Below are 25,718 nucleotides of genomic sequence, written 5' to 3'. Positions count from 1 at the left end.
GCAATTTTGAAAAGAAATCATACACTCATAGTACTTTGTAAAAACTGTTATCATACTAGTAATGAACTATAGATTCATTATTAATCTGTAAATATTAAAATTACAGATTTAATTTCCAAAAAAGATCTATGAGATATTTAAAGGAAAAATAAATTTCTTTTAAGACTGAATGGACATTTTTGTGGTTTTATCTAAGAAAAAGGCCTTTAATTACTAGATTTTAATGGGGGAGCAAGGCTAAAAGAATTCAGAATTCATTAAGTTTTGATTTCTAGTTTTGGGGAAAGTGAATAGAGATTTAATTTTCTACATTTTTCAAAAGGTAGGGTTATTGTTTTCATAATGTTGAGGGTAAAAATTAAAATTACAAGTAAGATTTAAATAATGTAAAATTGATATTTTTGTTCACCTAATGACTGGTTATTTATATCACTTTTCAATTGCTTAATTTACCTTCAGAGAGCTAATAGGTTACTCCGGTTTATTCTGCTTTATTGCTCCTTTCTTTCAATGTGTAGTGACTAATCCTGCCTCAGCTGTTGTCATACCTAAACTGCAATTGACTTCAGCGTCAGTCGCAGCAGAACATATCTTTCTGTGACAGCCACCTTCCTAATCAGAGATAAGAATCTCTCTAAGCCCCTTGTAAAAGAGTTGAAAATGATCTCTGATCCTCATCTATTTTGGGTCCTTCACTCCTACATAGGCATCAACAAGCAGTTCTGCCAAGTGAGAAGCAGCCTTAAAAGCAGCACGTAATTTTATAGGGGTATTTTGGGATGGTCAGTTGAAAGTGTGAGCTGGGGTCTCTCTGCTGGGCAGAAGGGTACTCACTGTGAGAGGGCAGATCTACCCTTTGATCTGCTGATGTCCCACTTGTTAGCAGCTAAGGCACACTGCACACCTTGTCATTTATGTAAGCCTCTGGGTAAAAAAGTGAGCTGAGAGTTGTAGGGAGTGTTATTATGTACTTTGTGGAGGGCTCTTGTCATTGCCTCTCCTGATGAATGTTTGGTGAGTAAGCAGGCTGTTTTCCCGAGTTGTCAACACTGGCAATATGAGGTGTTAATGATATAGAAGGAAATGTCCTCATCATTACATAAGATTAAAAAAATAAATGGAAAATATAAATGTTTATTGCCTAAAGTGTACTTACATTTCACCTTGTTTCTCGTCCCTGTCCAAACTTGTTAAAAGATGTTGCTGCTTTGAAATTATTCACATCTAACATCACGTATTCACATTCAGCTGACCCAATTAAAAAATAATCCCAGTGGAAAAAGTTGAAAAATTAGCCAGTTACTGCCTTTTGTGAGTTCAGAAAATAATCTGGTTTTCACCTGTTACTACGAGTATGTGATTTACTTTCCAGATTTTTTTTTGTAGAAGCAGAAACTGATTACTTGCACATCCTTTCTGTTTATTTACATTCTGTGGTTTCTGTTTATTATTTAAGCAATGACAAGATACTCTGTGGTGATCTAAACACAGGTGAATGAGCAGGTTTTTGATACCCAGAATACCAAAGATGCTCTTTATTTCAAACCTACAAATTGTCCCACTGAATTCAGTTGCAAGATTTTTGAGACCTCTCTTAAAAAAACCCAAAAAGGTCTTACCAGTTAAAAGTCCTGGTTCTGTCTTTGGATCGATCAGTGTGCCCAGACAGCCATGCTGAAAGTAATTGGGTTCTAATTCAAATGGGATGGTAAGAGGATGTGCAATGGTTTTCTAATGACACTCTGTTTTCTCTAGAACTTTAATTCTGTTTCTGTGACAGAAACGTTCAGCCCTAAGTAAAAGGGGTGATGTGGAGGCTGTGTGGGTTAGTAGGTCATAATGACCTTTGTTCTTTTCCACTTCTTCTTTGGTGGACTTTGTGCAAATTGGAGTTCTGTGGTGATTGAAATTAAGTCAGTTGGTGTTCAGTCAGCTTGCTATTCAAAAAGAAATGCATTTACCAGAAGTGCCACCTTTTATCATCTTCCTTGTCAATCTTACCTGAACAACTACAGGCTGAGCGGACGCGGTAACGAACCACCCTTCCATCCTTGGATGGTGTATGTAGTAGTCAAGGTGAAAGCATAGTCTGAGTTGCTGCTGTACATACTAAATCAGTTCTCTGGATAGAAGAAAGCTGTCAGGTCCCTTGGGTAGTTACTGGCTTTTGGAAACACTAAGTTCATTTACTTCCAGTTGATGCATATCTTGCAGGAATATGGAAGGATTAATTAATGTTTTAAATAGTTCTGAAGATATAGGACACTGTTCAAGACCTAAGTACTTTTGTGCCTTACAAATTAGGTTTTCTGAGGAATCACTGAAGAATTCCAATATTCTAATAGGGCAAATGCACAGTCTTAACTGTATTTGTTAGTTAAGAAGGTAATATTTTTTTAAAAAAAGGTTTTGTTTCTTTTGTCAGCTGCATAAAGAGACCTTTTAAAAATGTTACGCTATTGCTGGAAGTCTAGAAACTATTACACCTTGGATATAAACTGATCAACTTGGTATAATGAAGTTCTGTGCCCTACAGTAAAACAAAAAAATCAAGGTGATTTTTAAAATCATGGTGTCGTTTATTGACATCTGTTCACCTGCACTGTATAATGTGGTCAGCATTAGAAATTTAAATGCACTGTGATTCTAAGAAATCTAGTCTCGACTACTTTGAGAGGATAGAAAAGGTTTATTGAAGACACACTCGGAATTGTCTGTTTCCTTACTGATTAATTGTACTACTGAGGATGATGGCTTTTTGTTCACAGTCTAACATTTGGCAGTTATGTTGCTATAGAAATAGTGCAAATAATTTCCTTATTTCTGTCCCATAAGATCTTGCAGTACAAAATTGTTAAATAATTTGCATTGTTGCTTTATTGGTGGAAAAAATATTTAGGCTGTCCTTTAAATGTCTTCTGTTTTTAGAGCAACATTCACAAGCTCTGTATTTCTTTATGGTGGAGCCTTTGATTACAGATAGAAAACACTGTATGTATTAGTATGCAAAGCCTGATTTCAGGAGCCTGCAGCAACTAGCTTCATGGTAATATTCACTATATTGTTTTACATTTCAAAGAGGCTTCACAATAAAGATGTTTTTCACATTCTACTCAAAGTAGCAAAATTTCTGCAGGGAAAAATAAGTTGGAAGTGATTGTCATGAAGTGGGAGCCAGTTTAGAATCAATGGGTCAAATTTAATGTTAGAATAGCTATTTTAGACACACACAAATATGATAATTCACAGATGGGAAATGATACTCATTAAGTTCTAAATTTACAGTGTGGCGGAAATAGAGACATTTGTAAAAATAAATATATATCTTTTCAGCATCTTCTTGCATTCTTGCCTAATATTGAATAAGGGGGGTACTTTCATTCTCATTCCTTGAATTTAAAGTTGGTGTCAAATACTGAAGAGTTATAGTAAGAACAGAGCTCAAGAGGTTTCATTTCACTAATAGCAAAGTTAATTAGTAGTTTGGTATGTTTTGTAAAAATTAGGTAAGCTATTCTGGTTTTATGTTTGAGGAGACTTTGAAGCAGTTTTCCAGGCTGCAGCATTAATGTTATTGTAGAGTAACAGTGAATACAGATCTTCAAATATCTTTGCTCTTACAGTTTTGGTACTCAGCCCACTATCATTCAGTGGTTTATTAACTTACTAGTAGCTATTAGTGAAAATGGGTTATACTTTTTGAACTGTGAAATCAAGTCACTTTCATGTGAGTAAGTGGGAAGGGGTTTAGCACATGGATTCTGTCAGCATGTAGTTTTTTCCAACAAAGATAGTCTTGTGATCTTGCAAACAGGCAATGTTAATCTAAATTTCAGATCTATACAGCTGAGTAATAATGTCGCTTCACACTATTAAGTTGTCTGCATAGACGCTATAATACAATGCACTAAAGAGATACAGACTACTGGAAAAAAAATTATTATGCAAGTGGAAGTGTTTTTCCCCCCCTCTCTTCGTTCCACACCGACAAAAGAATAGTGATCTGGATCCTTTCCTTACCACCGGTCGTTGCATAGAAGGTGGCTGGGTCTGCAGTCTCTCTCAGTTGCACCATGTGCTGTAACAGCCGTCTTTTTTTAAGGGGTGAAACTCTGGTTTTGATGAACATAGGGTTGCTCATGAATGGCCCAGCTGAATGGTGAGGCCTTAGAGGGTGGTGATCAGTGGCTCAGGGTCTAGCTGGGGGCCAGAAACTAGTGGTGTCCCCCAGGGGACAGTATGGGCTCCAGTCTTGTTTAACACCTTTATTAATGATCTGGATGATGGGGCAGGAGTGTACCTTCAGCAAGTTTCCTGATGATACAAAACTGGGAGGAGTGGCTGATGCTCCAGAGGATTGTGCTGCCATCCATGGGGACCTCAACAGGCTGGAGAAACGGACTGGCAGAAACCTCATGAAGTTCAACAAGAAGTGCAAAGTTCTGCAGCTGGGGAGGAACAACCCCAGGCACCAGCACATGCTGGGGGCAGCCCAGCTGGAAAGCAGCTTGGTAGGAACGGACCTGGGGGTCATCAAGTTGAACATAAGCCAGCAATGTGCCCTTGAGGTGAAGAAGGTGAATAGTATCCTGTGCTGCGTCAGGCAAAGTATTGCAAGCAGATTGAGGAGGTGATCCTTCCTTTATTCACCACCAGTGAGGCCACACAACTGTGTCCAGTTGTGGGTTCCCCAGCACAGGAGGGATGTGGACACACTGGCGAGAGTCCAACGAAGGGCCACAAAGATGAAGGGACTGGAGCATCTCTCCTATGAGGAAGGACTGAGAGAGCTGGGACTGTGCAGCCTGCAGAAGAAAAGGCTCAGGGGGATCTCATCAATGTGTATAAATACCTGAAGGGAGGAGGATGGAGCCTCTTCTCAGTGGTTCCCAGTGACAGGACCAGAGGCAGTGGGCCCAAACTGAAACACAGGAGGTTCCTTCTGAACATCAGGAAACAGTTTCACTCTGAGGGTGACTAAGCATTAGCACAGGTTGCTCAGGGAGGTTGTGGAGTCTCCATCCTTGGAGGTATACAAACACCACCTACACACAGTCCTGGGCAACCTCGTCTAGGTGGTCCTGTGTATTGGGTCTGGCTGAGCCCCGCAGCAGCCCCCGCAGCGCTGTGCTTGCGTTGGTAGCGAGAAAGGCGGTGCCAACACACCAGGGTTTGGCTGCTGCTGAGCAGGGCTCGCCCAGCACCAAGGCTGCCTCTCCAACATCCCACCCCTACCAGCAGGCTGGGGGTGGGCAAGAACTCGGGAGGGGTCAGAGCTGGGACAGCTGACCCAAACTGACTAGAGGGATATTCCATACCGTATGACATCTGCTCAGATATGAAAGCTAAGAGAAAGGAGGAGGAAGGGGGCACATTTGTTATTTATGATGTTTGTGTTCCGGAGCAACCGGTACGCGTACTGAAGCCCTGCTTCCCGGGAAGTGGCCGAACGTCGCCTGCGGGTGGGAAGTAGAGAATAACAGCTTTTGTTTTCTTTTGCTTCCATGTGTGTGACTTTTGCTTTTGTTAAACTGCCTTTGTCTTGACCCACAAGGTTGGAGTTTTTTCCATCTTATTTTGTCCCTTCTTCCTCTTCTGCTGAGGAGGTGAGTGATGGAGTGGTTCGGTGGGCACCTGGTGTCCAGCCAGGGTCAACTCACCACACCCTGCTTGAGCCGGGGGCTGGACCACATAACCTCCAGAGGTCCCTTCCAACCTCAATTGTTGTGTGATTCTGTTGACTCGCAGCTTAAAATCTCTGCCTGAAAGACTAGTCCAGTGCTTTGAATTTGGCATCTACTAAATGTAATGTTTTCTTGTCCTAGACTAGCGTTAAAAGTATAAAACTTTTACCATTGGAATATTACATTTCCACACTTATTATGGTTGTATTATTGGGGGAAGACTCAATTTTATTAGTTTACAACAGAAAGATTTTTTTAAGAGAACCTTATCTTAAAATACAATTTGCTAGTCTGTGTTCACTTAGAATGCATAAGCCTATGTTCAGCTTTGCTTCGTTGAGCTGGGACAGAGAGCAGGATGAATTAGCACTGTCCACATGTCTTCTGGCACTGTCATTATGCAGTATTATCACACATTCTTAATTGTTTTATCTAAAACCCCCTCTGTTGTGGGGAGGTTGCATAGTATTACTGTCTGTGCAGAGTATTGACAATAATAACTTTATAGTAATAGTTGAAACTAAATAGTTACACAAGGTGAACACATTTTTTGCTGATTTGTGATTACGGCCCTGATTCAGCAAAGTACTTAAGCACATTCTTAATTTCACGTAAATAAGGTGCATACCTTGGATATCAAACAGACTGCCTGCATCTGTTATTCTAATAAGGGTGAACTCTGTTGAATTATGACTTACATTAATGATCTTTTTCTGGTTCATGTACACAATAAGGTGAGCCTTCCTGTTGAGAAATTTCATTGCCACTTGTGGTCTAGCCTGCTGCACATATTTTGCCTGATTTATGTGTGTAATTTCCATGAGCAAGTAATTCCTATGTGAATAGTATGTGTGGCTGAGTTATGGACTTTTAAACAGTATGAAAAAGGGTAAAATTATAGTTGATGGTCCAGACTGGAATCTGATTGTTGTGTTTCTTTATTTTACTCTACACAGATGCAAGTGGGTTGCATAGGAATAACGTTTTCAAAAGTAGCTGAGTGCTTATGTCTTTCAAAAGCATAGTTCTATTCCCCTGGTTCTGGCCAGCTCTCCAGCAGGTCAGGAACGCCAGGGGGTTGCCCTAGTTATGTTACTGGGCAGTTGTTCAGTTCGTTTCTGAAAGCAAAGAATTAACAAGAGGAAGACAGATCTAAGCTGTCTTGTACTGCCTAAGGAGTTGCATAGGGGCTGCTAAATCGCTTGAGTGCCTGCTGAGCTGTATCAGTTCTGGGGAATAAAGTGGTCACTGGGCACAGGAACAGCAGCGCCAGGATTTTTAATTCCCAGTTTGGGTTGGTAGATTATTAGTTTATGTAAGTGTAGTTTAGGTATTAGAGCATGTTCAAAGCAGATTTTTATGAAAAAATAGCCAGTTCTGTGGCTGATCTTAACCTCCCAACATTTTGTAGTGGTGCAAAGTATGAGTTATGTGCAGATTTTTCTCAGCTGTGAGATCAAAATAAAGCTGTGAACAGATAGTAACGTCAATTAAAAAATGCTGAGTTAAATGGATCTGCTTTTTGGGGGGAAATCATGTTTTCCCATTATAGTCCTACAGTTGCTTGCAATTAATGTTCATAGATTTAATTCAGTTGTATTCCGTAACAGAGAAAATATTTATATGTCAAACTGAATCTTGCCTGTCCTGAGTTTTAGATACCATCAATTACAGTTAAGGTTCTTTTGTTGGAGAAAGAACATATTGCAGGAAAGGAGAAAACAGCATTCTATTACATGCTGAAGTATAATGATTTCCTTCTGAGAGACCTTAAATTATATATAGATGTTTTATGTAGGATTTCTATATATGCAGTATACACCTGAAACAGTTTTTTGCCCCAGATAACAGTACCAGACCTCTTAATTTCCAAAGGTTTATGTGTTCTCTGCATTATTAAACACATACGCTGATGGGGGGGATGTGACAGAATGGTGACCTTTTTCCAGTGTTGTTGGTTATGGAATAGGAAGCTGTTGGAAAATGATTGCCACAGAGCTGAAAAGATAATCGGATGCAGTTCATTACTCATCTTGTCAGCTGCTCCTGCTACAAGGGATTGTATCACAAGATGTTAATCTGCTTGTGACTAGATTTCAAAGCAAGCATTTTTATTTTGGAGGGGGTGTAAGTAATTTAACATCTTTCAGTTTTATTTCGTTTTCAGAAGCAAAAGAAATGGAAAATTCCCAATTTAAAGTCTCAGAATATTAATTGATAAAAATATTAGTACATCCTTGTGGGGTTTGTTACAAAAATATGATGATATGCTGCAAAAAGCTATTTAATTGCAGAAGTTGTTCTTTTTAAGCTAATGATGAGATAGTGTATTCCTTGAGTAAGTTTGCTAGCACACTTCAGTGTGATCTGCAAGACAAGTACAGACACAAGAAAGATTTGCAGCAAGAAGAATCCCTTCTACACATTGAATCACTACTGTGGATATACCCGATGCTCCCATACATTGTCTGCCAGTTAGGATATTTGGTATAACTGTAGAGGAGGACCAAATTCCTTCCTTACACTGTACAGATGGGAAGATGACAAGAATGCAGGTTTAGCTAGATGACATTTTCTGAAAGCAAAAGGCCCAAAAGATTAGTTACTTTCTGATACTGTGGCATGTTGCTCACAGTGCTATATGAAGCATAGGGGAAGGCTTATAAACTTTCCATTAAAATAAGAAGAGCCAGTAGATTGGCTGTGTACATTTCAGGCAAGTAGTGCTGCCCTTTCCTCTTCCACCTTCATCCTGCCTATCTTCTTAAGTCCTTGAAGAAGTTGTCCAGTACATGGAGAGGACATTCCTTTGATTTCCTGCTGAGCTGGAGAAAACCAGTCCTTTTGCTACGCTTTTGTGTGTCATTTTCTGCTATTGATTATTGTCAAATGGAATTGCACATTATATTTTGAACAGTGAAAGTATAATTTCCATTGTGATCTACAGGCACAGATGTAATCTCTGTTAGAATATAATATTTTAAAAAATAAGCGGTTAGATACTTAAAAGGACTTAAAAAATAATATCTTGAGTTAATATGTAAGCAAAAAGAAATTACAGGTTTAGACTAAATAAATAGTTTCTGGATACTCATGGTTGCATATGGCACTTTTTACTCCAGCAGGAGTATCTAATGCTGTATTCCCATTCTGGTAGCTACAGCCCACCCACTTAAATACCCCCTGGTGTATGCGTAGGCGACAATATTCTCTAGTTCCTGCCACAAACTCTTACATGGTCTTTTGTGTGCTATTAATCAACAGCTATATTTCACCTCCAGAGTGACTGCAGACTGCATCTCAACAGTGGACAAAGTGAAATACCGTATCTCACATTATAGAAGCAACCAGTAATGACTCTGTAGATGGCGGTTTTAGTAGGTCCAAAACTGGGGCATTAATAATTTTTTCACCTAAACATTTTTGACTGAGTAGTCAATTGCTGTGAAATGTTATTTGAATTTTCTGTACAGCTTTTCCCCTCTGTTTCTGCTCATACATAATACAGTTGGTTAGCTGAAACATGAGAGCTGCCTTCACTACAAAATTCTGATACAGTTAATGAACACCGTTTTCCTGGGTCAGAAGACACAAGCTAATGGGCAGAGGTTTAATTGGTACAGCTGTGGCTACTATGCAGATATTTTCATGAGTATGTATGTATAAATGTCTGACTTTATATTATATATGTGTATATATATAGGTACATTTAAAAGTTATGTATTTTCACAAAAAAATTAAATGTCACATGGATGGTACTGTTATTTGTCACCATGTTGAATCAGACAATTAAGATAGAAATGTCAATGTGGAGGGACTACATGCAAATTTGTTTTCAAGACCCTTTAATCGTATTTTTATGCTGAGACTGTGACAGAGGTATAGATGCTGATTACAGTAACGAAAGAAATGTTGTTTGAAAGTGCTCTGTAAGTATTTTTCTACCTCCATTAGATTATTTAGAAATTGAATTGAGTTACCGTGCTGAATAGGCAAACATTGTTCCAGGTTGGGATAGAGAATATGAAAGCTAATTAATTTACGGTTGATGTGAAAGGCCATTTGTTTTATGGTAATTTTCATGTTTTATATGTGAAACTGTGAAGTGAAGAACTGAGTAATTTCATGTTTATGCTATAGTAATAAATTTACAAAAAACCCCAAAGATACTTTATGCGGTGCAGCTTTTGAATCATTGTCTGATACTGTAATTTTTCTTTGCCCATTTATGAAAATAAAGTACAATTTTACAGAAAATATAAACATAGCTATAAAATAAGGCATGTCAGTTTCTAAATCCATCAGATCCTCAAGCAGTCAAAAATGACATTCTGTCATCCCAGTTTATTTTAGTATTCTGTGTTAATTCTCATACATTTTACAAGTATTAGTCCAACAGCATAAAAGATATTCTCTCTAGATTCTTAACATGACCCATAATTTTTATCTTTCTTTGAATATCTTTAGAGATCAAGAGTAGGGTTGGATAAATTCCTCATCTAATCTCAGAATTTATGAAAGCATTCTATCTGATAGTCCTTATTTATTTATTTATTGTCTCAGTGTACCTTTGACTGATCTTCGGGTTTTATATCAGTCCTTTAAGGTGATAGTTTTGGAACTGAAACTTGAGCTTGAACTTGCAATCTTCCAGTGACCAGATCTTCAAGTGGCATCCAGTGGTACCCTGTTAATGGATTAATGGATGACATTCTAAATACCTTCATGACTTTGCATGTTGTTGCCAGTGCAAGGGAATAGAGTTCATTCTTTCTTCCTTCATCATCTGAAGTAATAATTCAATTTGGTGTAGCTGGACTTTTATATTTGATAGCTAATCTCCTTTTTGTGGTGCTGGAGAGTGCCAAAGTTGAACTGACGCTTTAACAGGACTTGTGTTATAAACAAGTACTAGGGTTGTTTGGTTGGGGTTTTTTTCATTTTTCTCATAGTGAAGTCACTGGCAGTGCCAGAAGGAAAGCTGAGAAAATGCATCCCTCTTTGACAACAATTTCAGTGTTGAGCCCTTTGCTTAAACCCATCTTTATCTGCTGTGAATGTTGTGCTTTGATATAAAACCTTGGATGTTTCAGAGTGATTCAGGATAGAAACAGCCAAGTGCCAGCATAAAATCCTTAGAATTGCTGTCATTTGTCATCACTGCTGGCTGTTTCACTTTTTCATTCTGAGCACTTTCTGCTGATTATCATTACTATAGTGATTTGATCAAACTGGCTGATTTATACAGTAGGGTAAATACATTACCTGTATACCATGCAATGAAGAAAACTGTTCTGTCCAGAGTGAGCTTCCCCTTCCCATGAAAACACTGGATAGCCTTCCAAGTATCTAACTAGTGGGCATGACAGGATACCCATTGTCATCTTCGGTAATTTTTTATACCTCGAGCACAGAGACAGGAAGAAAGCAAAAGACAGAAAACAAAATCATGCTTTAATGCTTGAGTGTAAGTGCGAGATCATGGGGGGAGTAAGGGAACAGCCTGCTGTTTCTTGTGTGTCCTCTTTGTAAGAATACGCTGCCTGTTTCCTCTTCTGACAGCAAGCCTTGTTGACACAAGGTGGTGAAGAGTCAACTGTGAGGTTCGCTGCGTTTTCATGTGTTTTATGTTTTTAGAAACAGGCAACTGTTCTGTGTGAAGCAGCACAGCATGCGCTGGTTTTGGTCCCTGGCCGGTGTTTGCAAGCATGTTGTAATGGCAGCAACAATAATTGCTGTGATGTAGCCAGCACGAGAACCCCCACAGAATGTGAAGGTCACTGCAATGCAAAGAGATTTTCTAACACATCTCCTGAGGTGTGCTGCTTCAATCTACACTCGTGCCCCTAGAGAGCTGTGAGCATTTCTCTCAGACGTGAAGGAAAATATTCCATTTGAGAGAAGACCAAAGCTTTTGGTTTCGTTTTCTCCAGTATTTTTTCTAGCTTTAAACTTGAGGAAAACTTGGACTTTGTTTACTTAGTTTTTATTCTCAGTGATAGTGGAACAGCTTTGACTGGAAGCATTTGCATTGGTTAAGATTATTTGCAAAGAGCGTGTTTTGAAACTTGTCTTCCTTTTGTCCCTTGCTATCAGGATGGCCAGTCTGACATTTTGTACAAATTTTGGACTGCAGTGACTCACACACTTTCCTCTCAGTTCCAGTCAGCAACAGACTGTAAGTATTCAGTATAAACAATTTGTGATGTATTCTGCAGTTATTTTGAATCTCTCATGTCAGTAAGCCTTTTGCTTATTATCTCCTCTACTAGAACTATAGCAGTGGTTCACTCAGTGAAGAGGCTGTGATTTTAGAACTTTTTTTGGTTTTGTAACCAAACAGGGTGATCCTCCTAAACTATGATTGAATTTTCAGAGAGAAATATTTTCTGCTTAATTAAGTAGTCATTATCTAATAACAACAATGTATTTTTGCAATTGAATGTAGAGGTAAAAATGTTTGGAATGATACATTATACTTTCCAAACTGAAACGGCTTTGCCAAATTCAAAAATAGTATTTTGATTTTAAAGAGCAGTTCTTAGAATCCTTTCTTGTTAAACACTGATTAGTTATAGAAACCTGATTTTAGCCATTTTTGGATACCTTTATTAAATAGAAGTTGAGTTTCTGCAAAATTGTTTCTTGACTAAATACAGATAAATGGGTGGTTCTGACAATGCACAATATTCTGTATATATGTAATACATAAATACAGATACAATCAAGGAATATTAAATATAAATAATGCATAAACGTAAGACAGTACTATTACCAGTACATGCTAATGCAGCATGCAATTGGATTGTAGGTGAGTTCGGTGCTTTCATAAATGTATCTTTCATGTTTGTATACAGTGTATAAAGTACATACCAATGAAGTGCATAAGATTTCCATTTATCTTTGTGATCTCATTGGCCCTTCAAATTTTGGCCCTTCCAGGCTTTATAGCAGCAATATAATTTTGAGGAACTAGCTGGTTGGTTCATGTTCAGTGGTTGCTAAGTAACTAGATGATCCCAAAAGAAAATGTATTCATCTTGTGTTAAAACATATTAATTTTGCGGTTTGCCTTACACGCTACTTTAGCAGCAGTATGTAGATAGCCGCAATCCTGTATGTTCAAGCTGAACACGTGCTACCTGTTTTCAGCACTCAAGTGTTAAGACTGTAAAACTGTGACATCAGTTAATGGGATTAACCAACATATCAGAAGTAAGGGAACTCTTAGATTTCGTCAGCAGTACTTTGTCTGACAGTTATTAAAAATATTTCATTACTTACGATTTTTAATCATTTTTTATATATAAATGTTTAGAGGGAGCATTTGGATTTTTGAACTGTGAATGACGTTTTTACTTTGCTACAGCTGAGTTTTGGGGAAACAGTGCTTGCAGTGAGTAGACTTTTTCATTTAAGTGGCACATCTACATGAGAATGTTCATTTTTAACATATAAATTCAAAGTGATTGAATCCACTCACAGACCTCTGGATCATATAAATCAGAGGAAGACCAGACAATATCAGAAAATAATGTAAAAACAGGAATTCCTGGCAGTTTACAGAGTTTGATAATAGATCATGATCTGCTTTTGTGAGGTTGGGACAGTTTTTATAAACATAGCTTCGTGACCTGAAATAACTTTGCATTTGTTAATAAATGTGAATCCTCCTGTATTCAAAATCAGAAGATATTTGAGTTGAAAGCATAGGCTGGGTGAAATGGGACAGATGTCTGGAACCTGAAAAACCTACGAATGAAAAGAACAGTGTTAATCCCCTAATGTAATGGGAAATCCATAAAGTATGAGTGATATTAGATCAAGATTAACATCAGTTGCTAGAACAGTTGTACCTTTGTTTCGTTTCCTGTTACTCGTGGCCAGCCTTTCAAGGCTTAAAATACAGCTGATTTTTCTTTATTTGACAAGTTTAGAAATTGCAATTTTTGTACGTTGTTTTAAAAAGTATGTGTAGAAGTATATGCTCCCCTCATCAGATTTCTGAAGAGTCTGGCTCATAGCAGTTATCTTTGTGTCTTTCAGATGGGTATCTTCAAAGTTGCACATCCCCACACTTTTACCCCATCAAGCTATTGTTTGAAAATTTCTAGATTTAGGGAGTTCTAATCATGCTTTGGCCTTAAATGAATGATAGTAGGAATAATTAAGTTTGATACCAGATGTTTCACTACCATGAGTAGTATCTTTATTGTGCAAAGTTTTTCATGTCCAGTCTTTCAGCTGTGGATTTTGTGTTGGTGCTTTGTCCACTGTATTTAGTGTGATAGTTCATGCAACTTTGAAGTTAATTATAAATATGACATTATTAATATTAAAGATAGGGTTACATTGTATACAAGTTGTTGATATAAATGCAAGAATACAGATTGTTTATATGAATCAAAAAATTGTTTTGAACTTAGCATAAAAATAAAGCATATTGCTTACTGCTTTATTTTGCAGCCTCTATGTTTTTAAAACAAGCTTTTGAAGGAGAATACCCTAAATTACTGAGGCTTTATAATGACTTGTGGAAGCGCCTGCAACAATACAGTCAAAATATTCAGAGGAATTTTAACACAAGTGGAACTGCTGATCTCTTTGCTGAACTGCAACAAATGGAAGAAGATACACAGGACATATTCATGCAGAAAACCCAAGATTATGAGTATGTATTATGAACTCTAAGGCAATAAAATGGAAAGCTTTACACCCTGCAAGAGAGCAGTATTTTTAAGAACTTCGAGTGGAAAATTTTTGAAGGCTTTTTTTTTCCTCCAGCAGTTACTGCTTTAATACTATTTTTGAGCTGTAGGATTTTCATTAGGTTATATAATTAACAGTCTTCGATTGTCATGTCTTTCACACAAGTCCCTGACTTTGGAACTAGTTTTATCTTTTTGTCTCTTTGGGTGAGAAAAAGAAAAGCGGAATGATGAAAATTCAGTTTTGTGTGTGTTGCAATTACAGCAGTAGCTTTCTCTTAATGATACAGCAATCATTGGAGTGTGACAAATGCACAGTTTGTTATGATTCACAGTTTTTATATTTATACATCATAGAATAAACATGATCTGAGTGGTAGATACCAGAAAGATCAAATGGAAACACGGTCATCAAGTCTATTAGGACTTCTAGACTTCTGTAAGATAAAGTGAGTATTTTATGTGAGATTTGTATTGGCTTAAATATGTTCCTGAGCAGTCAGTGGGAGACTTATCATTTACTTCAATGAAAGCAAAGTAAAAAGTTCACCAGACTTCTGACAATGAGGTAAAATGTTTGAAAGTGCTCATTTTCACAAATAGAAACACTAAAGACTGAAGCTTGTTAAGGGTAAATTTTAGAAGTCTTTCTATTTGAATCTTCCTGTATGCATATGTATCCCAGGAAATATATTTTTTGAAAAATATAACCCCGAGTACAAGCTATCTGCTCATTAACTATGTGGAAAAGGTCTTCCACTGCAATTTTGGATATCTTGCTGATATTTTGCAGATGTTTTTAGTACTGTTTGTCTCAAGAACGCCTTGAATTAAGGATTCCACATAGGTCTTACAGAAAGTGCTAAGTACTGTATTGAACTATACAGAATGGCTCCCTTGACTAGTTGCGTGGTTCAAATGAAAAGCAAGGTATTAAAATTATTCAGGTGCATATGTTTAAAGAGCAGAGAGAAAAACCAGTTTCAATACTGCAAAGTTTGTATGGTCTGGAAAGATTCAATGTTACCATGTAATTTAAAATGTAGTAATTTTGTCTTATGTCCACAGTCCAGAAAAAGCCTTGAAAGATTCACTGCAACAGTATGAAGCTGCTTATTTGTCAAAATCCTTATCTCGACTCTTTGACCCTATCAATCTTGTCTTCCCTCCTGGAGGTCGGAATCCACCCTCTTCTGACGAGCTTGACAGCATCATTAAAACTATAGCCAGGTATGCACATGCAATACCTTGCAAAATGTAATCTTCAGCATGTCTTTTCTCATAAGTTAAAATTTTAGAAATGACACTTCCGTATCAGTAGAAGTTTGATTACTCTTTAGTTATAAAACTGGTTAGTGTAAAAATTAAGTCAGGGTTAAGAGGAGAGGAGAAGAGAATATTTCAGTTGGAGGGGACCTACAGCAGTCATCTAGTCCAGCTGCCTGACCAGTTCAGGGCTGTCCAAAACCTAAAGCATGTTATTACGGACACTGTCCAAATGCCTCTTCAACACTGACAGGCTTGGGGCATCAACCACCTCTCCAGGAAGCCTGTCCCAGGGTTTGACCACCCTCTCAGTAAAGAAAAGCTTCCTAATGTCAAGTCTGAACCTCCCCTGGCACGGCTTTGGACCATTCCCACGTGTCCTCTCGCTGGATCCCAGGGAGAAGCGCTCAGCGCCTCCCTCTCCACCTCCCCGTCCCCGGGGAGCTGTAGGGAGCAATGAGGTCGCCCCGCAGCCTCCTTTTCTCCAAACTAGACAAACCCAAAGTCCCTAGCCGCTCCCCACGGGACATGCCTTCCAGCCCTTTCACCAGCTTTGTTGCCCTCCTCTGGGCACATTCCAGTAACTCGACGTCCTTCTGAAATTGTGGGGCCCAGAACCGCACACAGTAGTCAAGGGGAGGCTGCACCCATGCTAAATACAGTGGGCTAATCACCTCTTTATTTATAATTTATTATAAATCTTGCTATTTGTTATTTATTCTCTGTATTTTGTTTTTCTGGAATAACTGAAATTTTAATTTAAGTTTTACTGTCCAGGCTTATAAACTATCAGGAAGAGAAACTTCACACATATTGTAAAGGCCTCATATATTAATTATTCTGACTGTGTCAAAGGCAAAATGATAGTTGGCTGCAAGTGATAATGCCTGATGTAAATATTCTGTTGGAGTGAAACAGCAGGACGTTAGATAAAGATGACTGCTCCAGGTAGAATTTGTAAAATGAGGTGCTTAAATTACCAGTGGTATGTTTTCCCTCATGAAGTTTTGGTAAGCACTACTTTGTTTAATATAGTCTGAAAATGATGGACAGTATTCACAGCATGTGAGGGTGTGTATGTGTGATACTAAATACCGACACTGCGCTTGTGACTGGGAGTTGCAGATGCTCAGAACATGCCTATTGGTGTGGTTGTTGATGTTATTTTGCTCTTTGCAGAGGAGAAGGGAAAATGGCATGAAAATTAGAAATTTCAGCAGAGTTTTCCAGAGTGACCTTTAGTCAATGGTGTCTGGGGCCTTGCAGAGTTCTTGGAGCAGTTTATTGCTATGTCAGGGTGCCCGGTGGCTCTTCAGTTCTTGGGAGGGGTTCATCTCATCACTAGCAACACAGTGGTCCTAGTGCTTGTCTGTTTTCAGTAAGAGCATTTATGAATGCAGCCCCAGCTGATGGAGATCTGGGGGGTTCCACAAACAAGAAATAGTGAAAATTATTTGGAATTCTTTTCCTTCTTCCATTTGTTCCCCGTCATTCCTTTGGGGCCTCTGTTACTACAAAGGATTGCTTAAAACACAGCTTATTAGTTGTGTCAAGCTAAGGCGTCCCCTGGGTATTTCTGCACAGCTCATGTAATTCCAGAGTTGAATGACTGTGTGTTCACCTGTAATGTTTGAAGGCTGCTGCCAAAGCTTGAATGTAGTTAATTGCAGTCAATATTTTTGAATGGCTTACTAATAGTGATTTCATACTGAAGTGTCATTCCTAAACTTTGCTCATTTTTAATAGAATAGGAACACTGCACATAAAATTCCCAAATGACTTGTTAAATTGTAAACTGAATTACGGTGCTTAGAAAAATTTGGTTGTATGTGTTACTCTCTCTAGACATGCCATCTAACTAGGTATTCGTAGTTAATTCTTTATCAATTAAATACAGCACTGTTTAGTTATTAATTAAGATTTGTAATCTTTGCTTCCAGTGAGCTAAATGTGGCTGCTGTTGATCAAGACCTGAGTTTAGCTGTGGCAAAAAATGTGGCAAAGACTGTTCAGCTCTATGGTGTAAAGTCTGAGCAGCTTGTAAGTAATTTTAAATTTCTAAAAATTTATGGGTTTCTGTGTACAATGTTTTGGGTTTTGTAGTTTTACAACATAACAGTAAAGCAAGCTAGGTAGACAAAAAACTTCAAATTGGCTTGTGTTTGGAAAGGTTTTCAGTTAAATCCTGCCTTCACATAAACACAGTTTATCGATAGCCGTAAAATTTGTCTGTACAACTCCAAATTGAATTTGCCATATTAATTTTTTTTAAAAAAACCATGAAAATGGTGGTTGTTAAGTAAAATTAAGACAATTTGTTTCAGTTTAATATTTACCAAAATTTGATATACCATCGGTAACATGATACATCACCTTTATGGTATTAAAATCTGGTCTACTCAAATTTTTTCACTGTTTGCAACAAATTCTGTGCATTTTTTCTGTGTATTTATTATTTGCTGTGTATTTAACTGACCCTAGTTTTGTTTGCATTTGTCACTGCTTCCAGACTTTTGCCATGCACTGTTACCTAGTGTTAAACTGAATAGAGGAAGGAACCCCAAAGCCTTATCCTTTGGGTAAGGATCCCAAAAAAGGAAATAGTTAGTACAGTCATATGAAAAAAATGAATAATTTTTAAGGTCAACAACTTTCTCAGGAAGTCTGCTGCTGAATTTTTGATTCTTTTCTTATGAAGATATTTTAATTAATTTTGCAATATACAGACCCACAAGAAATTGCTAACTACTTGTATTTGTAAACAAGATTTTCACTTGGAACAATAATTCTGAGAGCAAACTCAGACTCCATTGAGATTAATTTACTGTATGGTTCATTTAAAGAGATACTTGCTAACAGTTTTTTGTAACAATTGGCTACAAAACATTGTAGCAGTTAAGTAAGAATAGAGTCTGTTTACCTTTCATACACTTGCTATCTCTGCATAGCTTTAAAAACATTGAAATTCAATAACACGTACCTTGTTAGCCATGTCTGTTGGATTAATTGCATTGTGAAGCACTCAATAAGATCATAAAGATTGTTTAAATTTTTAAAATAAAAATATATGTTTACATGATTTTGCTATATATTTAGAGCATAGTGCTTAAGTTGGGTCTTCCTTTTAAAGATACCAAATCATGGCTTCATAATTTCAGAGTGAAATTTGCTCATGAGTGAAATCAGGATTTTTAGTAGGTCACAAGAGTCATCATGAGTACAAAATACTACACTTGTGTCTCTGTCTGTCATGGAGTGCATTGTCAAATAGTGGCATTCAACTGGAAAAAAAAAAGTCGTATTAGCTGTAACTGTGAAAGGACCAGGGTCTGTTGTGCTCAGCATCTCTGTTAGGGTTTGAATGGGGCCAGTAGCTTCTTCTAAAGCATACATCATGTTGTGGTAAGCCAGCTGGCAAATTCTTAAGAAACCCTGAAAAAAAGAATATGTAGAAATAAGCTGACAGGTATATGATTTGTGGGTTTGTATTAGCTGACCTGAAACTAAAAGAATGTGGGCGTAAAGAGGGAGCCTGAGCCCTTGAACCTCTCGAATTTGACAACTGAAAGTAAAACCTAAAACTTTGAAAAACTAAGTGACAGAATTAGTCAAACTGGCAGAATGAACATGAATGTCCTTCAAGAATATACCCACAAGTTGTAAACAATATAAACAGGTACACTTTTTAACTTTTTTTTCCCTTCCCTTTCCTTACTGATAGACATGTTACAAAACAATAAACTGGAAGGGCTCAACACTGTTGCCAGTGGCATAGGTGTGTAGCGCCATCTTTAGAGTGCTAAAATATCATGCCGAGCCTCCAGCTGCCTCTCCAGAAGGGCAAGGCTCTCCCACTTGCCCTGTGCCATGCTTGCCAGCCCCGTGGATATAATCTAGAACGTCTTAACTGTTCTTTTGTACCTATCTTGGGGCAGGCAGATTGAGCCTGAAATGTGTACCATGTGTAGAACAAAGAGCTATATCAGACAGCACTGTTTCATTATGTTTTAGTGGTGTAGCCAAGAATGCAATCTTAATTCAATCTTGCAATCCGGCCTCCAATGATGGCTTTCTAAAGCTGAGGAGGGTGACCATGTAACATTTCCGCTCAGATGTTTCATTTCTGATAGCTATATAGAGCAGTGCTAAAGATGGAAATTTAATTTCCTGGAGGAATACACAATTCAATTCTCTTCCAAATTAAAAGTAAACAAAAGAATCTCAGAATTGTCAGTGAAGAAAGGTTGAGGGGGGCTTTTAAGGGTCGTTAGAAATTGTTATTTTTAATGTTGTAATATTGCAGGTAGATGTGAATGGTGAAAAACTGAAATGGGCACGCCTAAAAATGTTAAGGCGTTTTGATGTCAGGGTTTTTATTTATTCAATTTCACCAAAAAAAGCAATTGCAATTCACTAAGATTTCATCGCTGTTTCTCCAGTTAGCTTTAGATAGGACAAATAACAAGAAATACGTTATTCAAGACTCGAAGATATTACCTTTAAGTTAAAGCAGCATCTAGTAGTCTGTACATACAGTACTAAAGCAAAAAAAATAAGAAAAAATAGCCTCTTCCTGTGAACCCAAAATGTATGTTTGTGTTTCTTGTTACCTTGCATATTGCTGGCTTTTGGTTTTCAGCTTTCCCCACACCGAGAACTAGCCACTGCTGTGCCTGAGACCTATTCATATTTCAACCAGTTCAGATGATTTCAGAGAAGATATAAATATCCCTCCGTGAGCAGTAGGTAGATCTGTTCTGCTGTTGGATGAATCTTTAGCTAACCCCTTGCCTGATGCTTGGTGTGGTTGGTGTATGCCATGAAGCATTCAGAATTATTGTCCTAATTTCACTCAGTGTAATTGCAGATGTTCTTACTATACAGAGTTTGAAGGGATAATTATACATTGCACTACATTAAAAAAAAAAAAAAATCTGTTAATTTAGGAGTATCACCTTTCAACCTCACCACCCATCCTGTCTTCTGTTAGGTGATGCTGAGGAGGGATGCTTGGCATATTTTCTCTCTGCTGTTATTATTTTGACTCTTATTCAGATTTTCCCTAAATCAGGCAGCCCAAACATCTTCGTAATGATTACAGAAATGGCAAGTTTTCCATTCTTCTCATTCCAGATTAGAACAGAGATTAACAAATCTGATCACTGTGTTTTGGATAAGAGCAAAATTTCCCTAATCTGCATTTGCACATATGACTGCTTACTGAGTAGGATTTTGTTCACTAGCCACATTTTTATACAAGTGAGGTAGCCCAGATAAAAAAAGAGCACTAACTTTTCTCCTTGATTTAAGAATTTTCCAGAGGGGTCATCCATTCCCATTTCCAAATACCTTAAATAACCCGTCTATATAACAAATATAACATGTTGTGCTCGTGTTTAACTGGCCACGTAAGGAAAATTGTCTTTCATCAAATGCTGACAATAAGTGCGGTGGAGGGAGGAGATTAATGAGAAACCACTAAAGTTGCTTTTCCTGAAAACAAAGAAAAAGTTGAGTAATCTTGGGTTTTTTTTGAGAATCCATGCTACTACACAAAAGATAGGTGCTCACAAATCTGCCTCCTAGAGAAATTTTTTCCCATTTGTATAACTGATAGTTGAGAAGAGATGTAGAAGAGAGCTTGTATCTCACCAACATCTTCATTAGATGCCTTTGACACGGCAGCAGTAATTGCATGGCAGAAACCACTAGGGCAGTGGTCTCTAAATTTTTATGATCATGCATCCCTATCAGTATAAACTTTCTGAGCATGCACCCCCATTATATGTGTATTTATTTATTTATAAATTACATACACATACTATTGAAGTTTTGATATTTTCTTCCTGCACTCCCATGGATTGCCTTGCATAGCCCACGTGGTGCATGCACCCCTCTTTGAAGACCACTGCTCTAAGGTAATACTCTGCAGTAATCTTCCATAATAAGAAGTGAATAAGGTTTGGGTGTCCAGTTTTGGAAAAGATGCCTGGTTGATTGCAGAGGTGTTTAAAATTAATGTTTGATTCTGTTCATTTATTACTTTAAATCAGATTTCTGATTTATTTATATAAAAATGAAAATGATAGTCACCTGTTGATTGGAAGTGAGACTAAACTGCATTTCCCCAGTTGATTACCTGTAATTTTGTCATTTACTGAGCTGAATTTAAAATGCCCTTGAAATGTTGTGATTTCTCTCATAATTAGAAATCTCTTTCTTGAAACTTTGGTATTACTGTGCTTTGCTTTGCCTGTTGATAGAGCTATTTGTCTTACTGATACTTAGAACTGGATGTCTTGTGGAGACAAGTAATGAAACACAGGGTTAAAAGCTCTGAAAGTTTACAAGATGTGTACTTTTGACAGCAAGCAGAAAAATAAATTGCAAGATCCTTTGTCCTTGTAGAGACTGAAGATGGAAGGGCCGCATTTGGTCATCAAGTCTATTCCCTTCCCAGCACAGGACTATTTCGAACAGTATTTATTGTTGGGGGTTTTGTTGCATTCTTTCCACTTTTAGAGTGATGATTTCAGTTACCTGAATGTAAGTACTGTATGTTCTTTTACTTTCGTGCTATTTCTGTTCAGCTTGGCATGTGGGTGGATTGAAATACACTAACACACCCACCAAGTGCACATAGATGAAATGTGTTGTGCTGGGAGCATGAAAATGCAGTTGTTTAGAAAAGATGTGATTCTCCTACTTTTTGAACCTGGAGACCTCTACTAGTTTCCTCCTTACAGTTACAGTCATCCTGTCAGACTGTCGTTATTAATTGCAGTCAGAGTCCCACATCAGTCCTTCCTGACTTGTCTTGTGGAGGCTGTTTGTTGCTGCCTCCTCCCAGCATAAGGCATCACTGTCAGAGACAAACTGGCCTGGTATCTTTTGGCCAATAAACGAGCAAAGAGTAGTTTGCAGAGGCAGAATTGTAAAAATCAGGTTGCCCACTTGCTTTTCAGAGCAGGTCAGGGTGATTATGCTGGCAGTGTCTGGTGGATCAAACTATCTTAAAAAACATTTTTATATGTGGATATATAACGGTATGATTATGTGATCTAGGCAAACACAAACTCACTCTGCTTCCAGATGGCAGAGCACATTTAGCTCCACTGCAAGCCAGGGTGACCATCTCAGCCGTGGCACCTTGCTGAGCACAGGGCTCTCATTCAGGGTGGAGCACAAGCAGAGCAATCTCATGTCTTCTTGAAATACAGACAAAGCAAGAATCTGCATGGCCATATCACTTGAGGCAGCTTTATCCTGAGGTTAGCATAGATAAGGCTAAAATCAGTGGGAGCTGTGCCTGCCTGTGACTGGAAAGGTTCCTAAATATGGAATATTGTATTTTATGGCGTAAAATGTTTCAGAAAAGTTTGTCTAAAAAAAGGGATCTTTCCAACAGACGAGAGGCTGCAGAGAGATGATATAATGGAGATCTTTCCCACTGTCAGACTTGTGAGCAATCATAAAGAGGAAGCACTCAGAAGATGGAGAAGCAGAAGTGGGTGTAATGAGGGAGGAAGGAAACAGAATTTTAATCTTTTCTTTTTCCCTTAACTAAATGTGGTTGGACTTGTGATCTGCATCTTATAGTAGTGGATGAATGAGGTGGAGGCCAAAACACAGGCTGTGGGCAGTGCTCTGAGAGAGCTACTACTCTGTCCTTTGCCCACAGCTCATGGTAGAGGCTTGGCTTTTACCCTAGGCAATGGTTGTAGGATTTCCTGATTATCAGGTTTGTATAGTGTAAGCCACTTGGAAATTTTTATGCACTGTACAGAGAGCACAGTCCTTCCTGGTGTTTTGAAGAATTCTTCCCCGACCTTCTTAAGAAAACATAAGGTAACACTTGGTATATTTTATGTATTTCAAAGTTAAAATGCTAAGAACCCAGTAATAGAAGTGAATTTTGAAGTTAAAGATTAAAGAGAAGACATAAGTGCCTCAAAAACTGGGGTCACCACACCAAGGTTCAAATAATTGTCATATATCCTCAAACGGCAGGACATTGATTCACAAATTAAAGACCTCTGGTACTGGACACACCAAAAGGCAAAATGAGAGAGAACTCACTGGTTTGATCCCAAAAGCAATGGACCGCTGTACACTTGGGACATGAAGAAATTTGTATGGATTTTCTTTGGTGAATGAGGTTTTTACATTTTGGGTTGTTTTGAGGGAAAAGGCAGCATCAGCTGATACCTGTGATAGAGAGTAGGCAGCCTCTTTCTCACTATTCTGGATCTCAGTAGTATATTGAGATTTATTTACATTTAGTAAAGTAAATGTCTGAGTTGTGTAATGTTATATACATGGTTTACAATATGCAGCAGTCACAGAGTACCAGAGTAGGACTATTAAGCAGTAACGTGCAGGTACTCAGCCAAGTACAAAAAGATTCTTCAGAAGTAACTGGAAAGTTTTGAGTTAGCCTGATACTGTTTTTTAATGCAATGGAGAAATGGGATTTCAGTTGTGAAACAACTCTGAGTATTTGATTGGATTCATGCTTAAATGTGAAGTGACTGACAGAAAATTTCTGTCATTAGAACTAATATACGTTATTTCTAAACTTTATTCTGAGTGGTTACTGAGGTCTGCTTTTCAATTAACTGGCACTGAGTAGGGTTACTGTGTTATTGTAAAGGATTATTATCTGTCACAATGGTCGGTAACATGTACTTGATGACAGATGTTTGTAGAGCATTATTGTTTAAGAAAGTAAATGCCAAAAAAGCATAAGAAGTGGAAAACCAGTAACTTGTTGTTTCCACCCTCCGTCAGAGTCAAATGCTGATACATCCCAGTCACTTACTGCTTGTCCCCAGAATGGTCTGGATTTGCTTTAGAAACAGAGTATGGGTGTGGAAAGAGAAACATATAACTGGCCTCAGAAAAGTAAATATAAGTATGTAAATGAGCTTGGTCTCGTCAGTTTGAAGGCAAATTTTTATCATTGAGGCTCGTTCTGATTAGCGTTGGCCTCGCTTCAAGGATCAGCAAAACGTGTCTGGTTTTGCTGCAGAGAGGCTGTGTGTGAAGCTGCTCCACGCTGCTCCCCTGATGTTTATGTTAATGTTAATGCCTGCCTTGCTCCGCTGAGAGTACAAGGTCAATAAATGTTTATGACTGACACTCAGGACTTAATTTACCATCCTAGCTGTCTCAGTCTCCAGCATGAGCCGTAACCGTAACATCCATGCTAGCCGGTGAAAGGTGCCTGGTGACGTTCCTGGGCACTACGGCCATCGGGCACGGGACAGCCTGCCTCACAGCTGGGAAGGGCTCCCCTTCCCCAAAGCACGGGGCTGCCTGCCAGCACCCTCTGAGGGTAGTCTCTGCAACACTGCCTCTCCTGAGCCATGGCTGGAGATTATATGGGAAACTAGTTGTTGGCCAAAACTTGCTGGTGACTGTGCTAACAGTTTAGGGGTACAGATGGTCACGTGCCAGATCCAGGAACCTGTTTAATCCTGGCACGGTTGAATTTACTGCTATGGGTGTAGCCAATATGTGAATGAGACTGAATGAGAGTGGTATGCAAAATCTGTTCAAGAGGAAGCTTAAAATGCTGACAGATTGGGGTAATTTTTTTCTTGCAACTGGAATTCATACTTTCTTACTTCTGATGTAAGTAAATCTCTAAGGCAAAAGTTAGGAGATGCTGATTTCTTCTATAGTAACATTGCTTTTGGTTTTAAGATTTTCTTAGATTGCCAGAGCTTCAAAAGATACGTTTTCCTAAACATGTTTTTCTATCTGTAATGCTTGTCAGCCATACTTGACTCATTTTCAAATAACATTTGGTGTTTCTACCAGAGTTTTAGTACTTGAAAAGAGCACAGTTATCTGTGGTGTTGTGGCCAGTTGGCAACTCCAAATACTGCTGGATGTGTGCAAGGAAACTCTTGGATATTAACTCTTTTCAAGAGTTCAGCAATTTCTTCAGATAGCCAAATAATTCTTTGAGCCAACTCAGATGACACCTTTCTGGATGCCAGTGCAACCAACCCTGTCTGTAATTTGATATTCTATTTTTAGTGAATGTAATGGA

At 38.2% G+C, this 25,718-nt stretch overlaps 1 protein-coding gene across 1 annotated transcript in view; it reads left to right on the top strand.

Annotated features, from left to right (window-relative positions):
- Nucleotides 1-25,718, top strand: part of COG5 (component of oligomeric golgi complex 5) — a 183,336-nt gene that overhangs the window by 121,092 nt on the left and 36,526 nt on the right. Inside the window, exons 11-14 of the mRNA XM_055808013.1 lie at nucleotides 11,781-11,862; nucleotides 14,151-14,355; nucleotides 15,461-15,622; nucleotides 17,599-17,698. Of these exons, the coding sequence (XP_055663988.1) occupies nucleotides 11,781-11,862; nucleotides 14,151-14,355; nucleotides 15,461-15,622; nucleotides 17,599-17,698 (549 nt within the window). The remainder of the gene's footprint in view (nucleotides 1-11,780; nucleotides 11,863-14,150; nucleotides 14,356-15,460; nucleotides 15,623-17,598; nucleotides 17,699-25,718) is intronic.

Source organism: Falco peregrinus, chromosome 6 (genome assembly GCF_023634155.1).
Source record: "Falco peregrinus isolate bFalPer1 chromosome 6, bFalPer1.pri, whole genome shotgun sequence".
Lineage (NCBI taxonomy): Eukaryota > Metazoa > Chordata > Aves > Falconiformes > Falconidae > Falco > Falco peregrinus.
The sequence above is the reverse complement of the archived record's forward strand: the minus strand, read 5'-3'. Positions and strand labels throughout refer to the sequence as shown.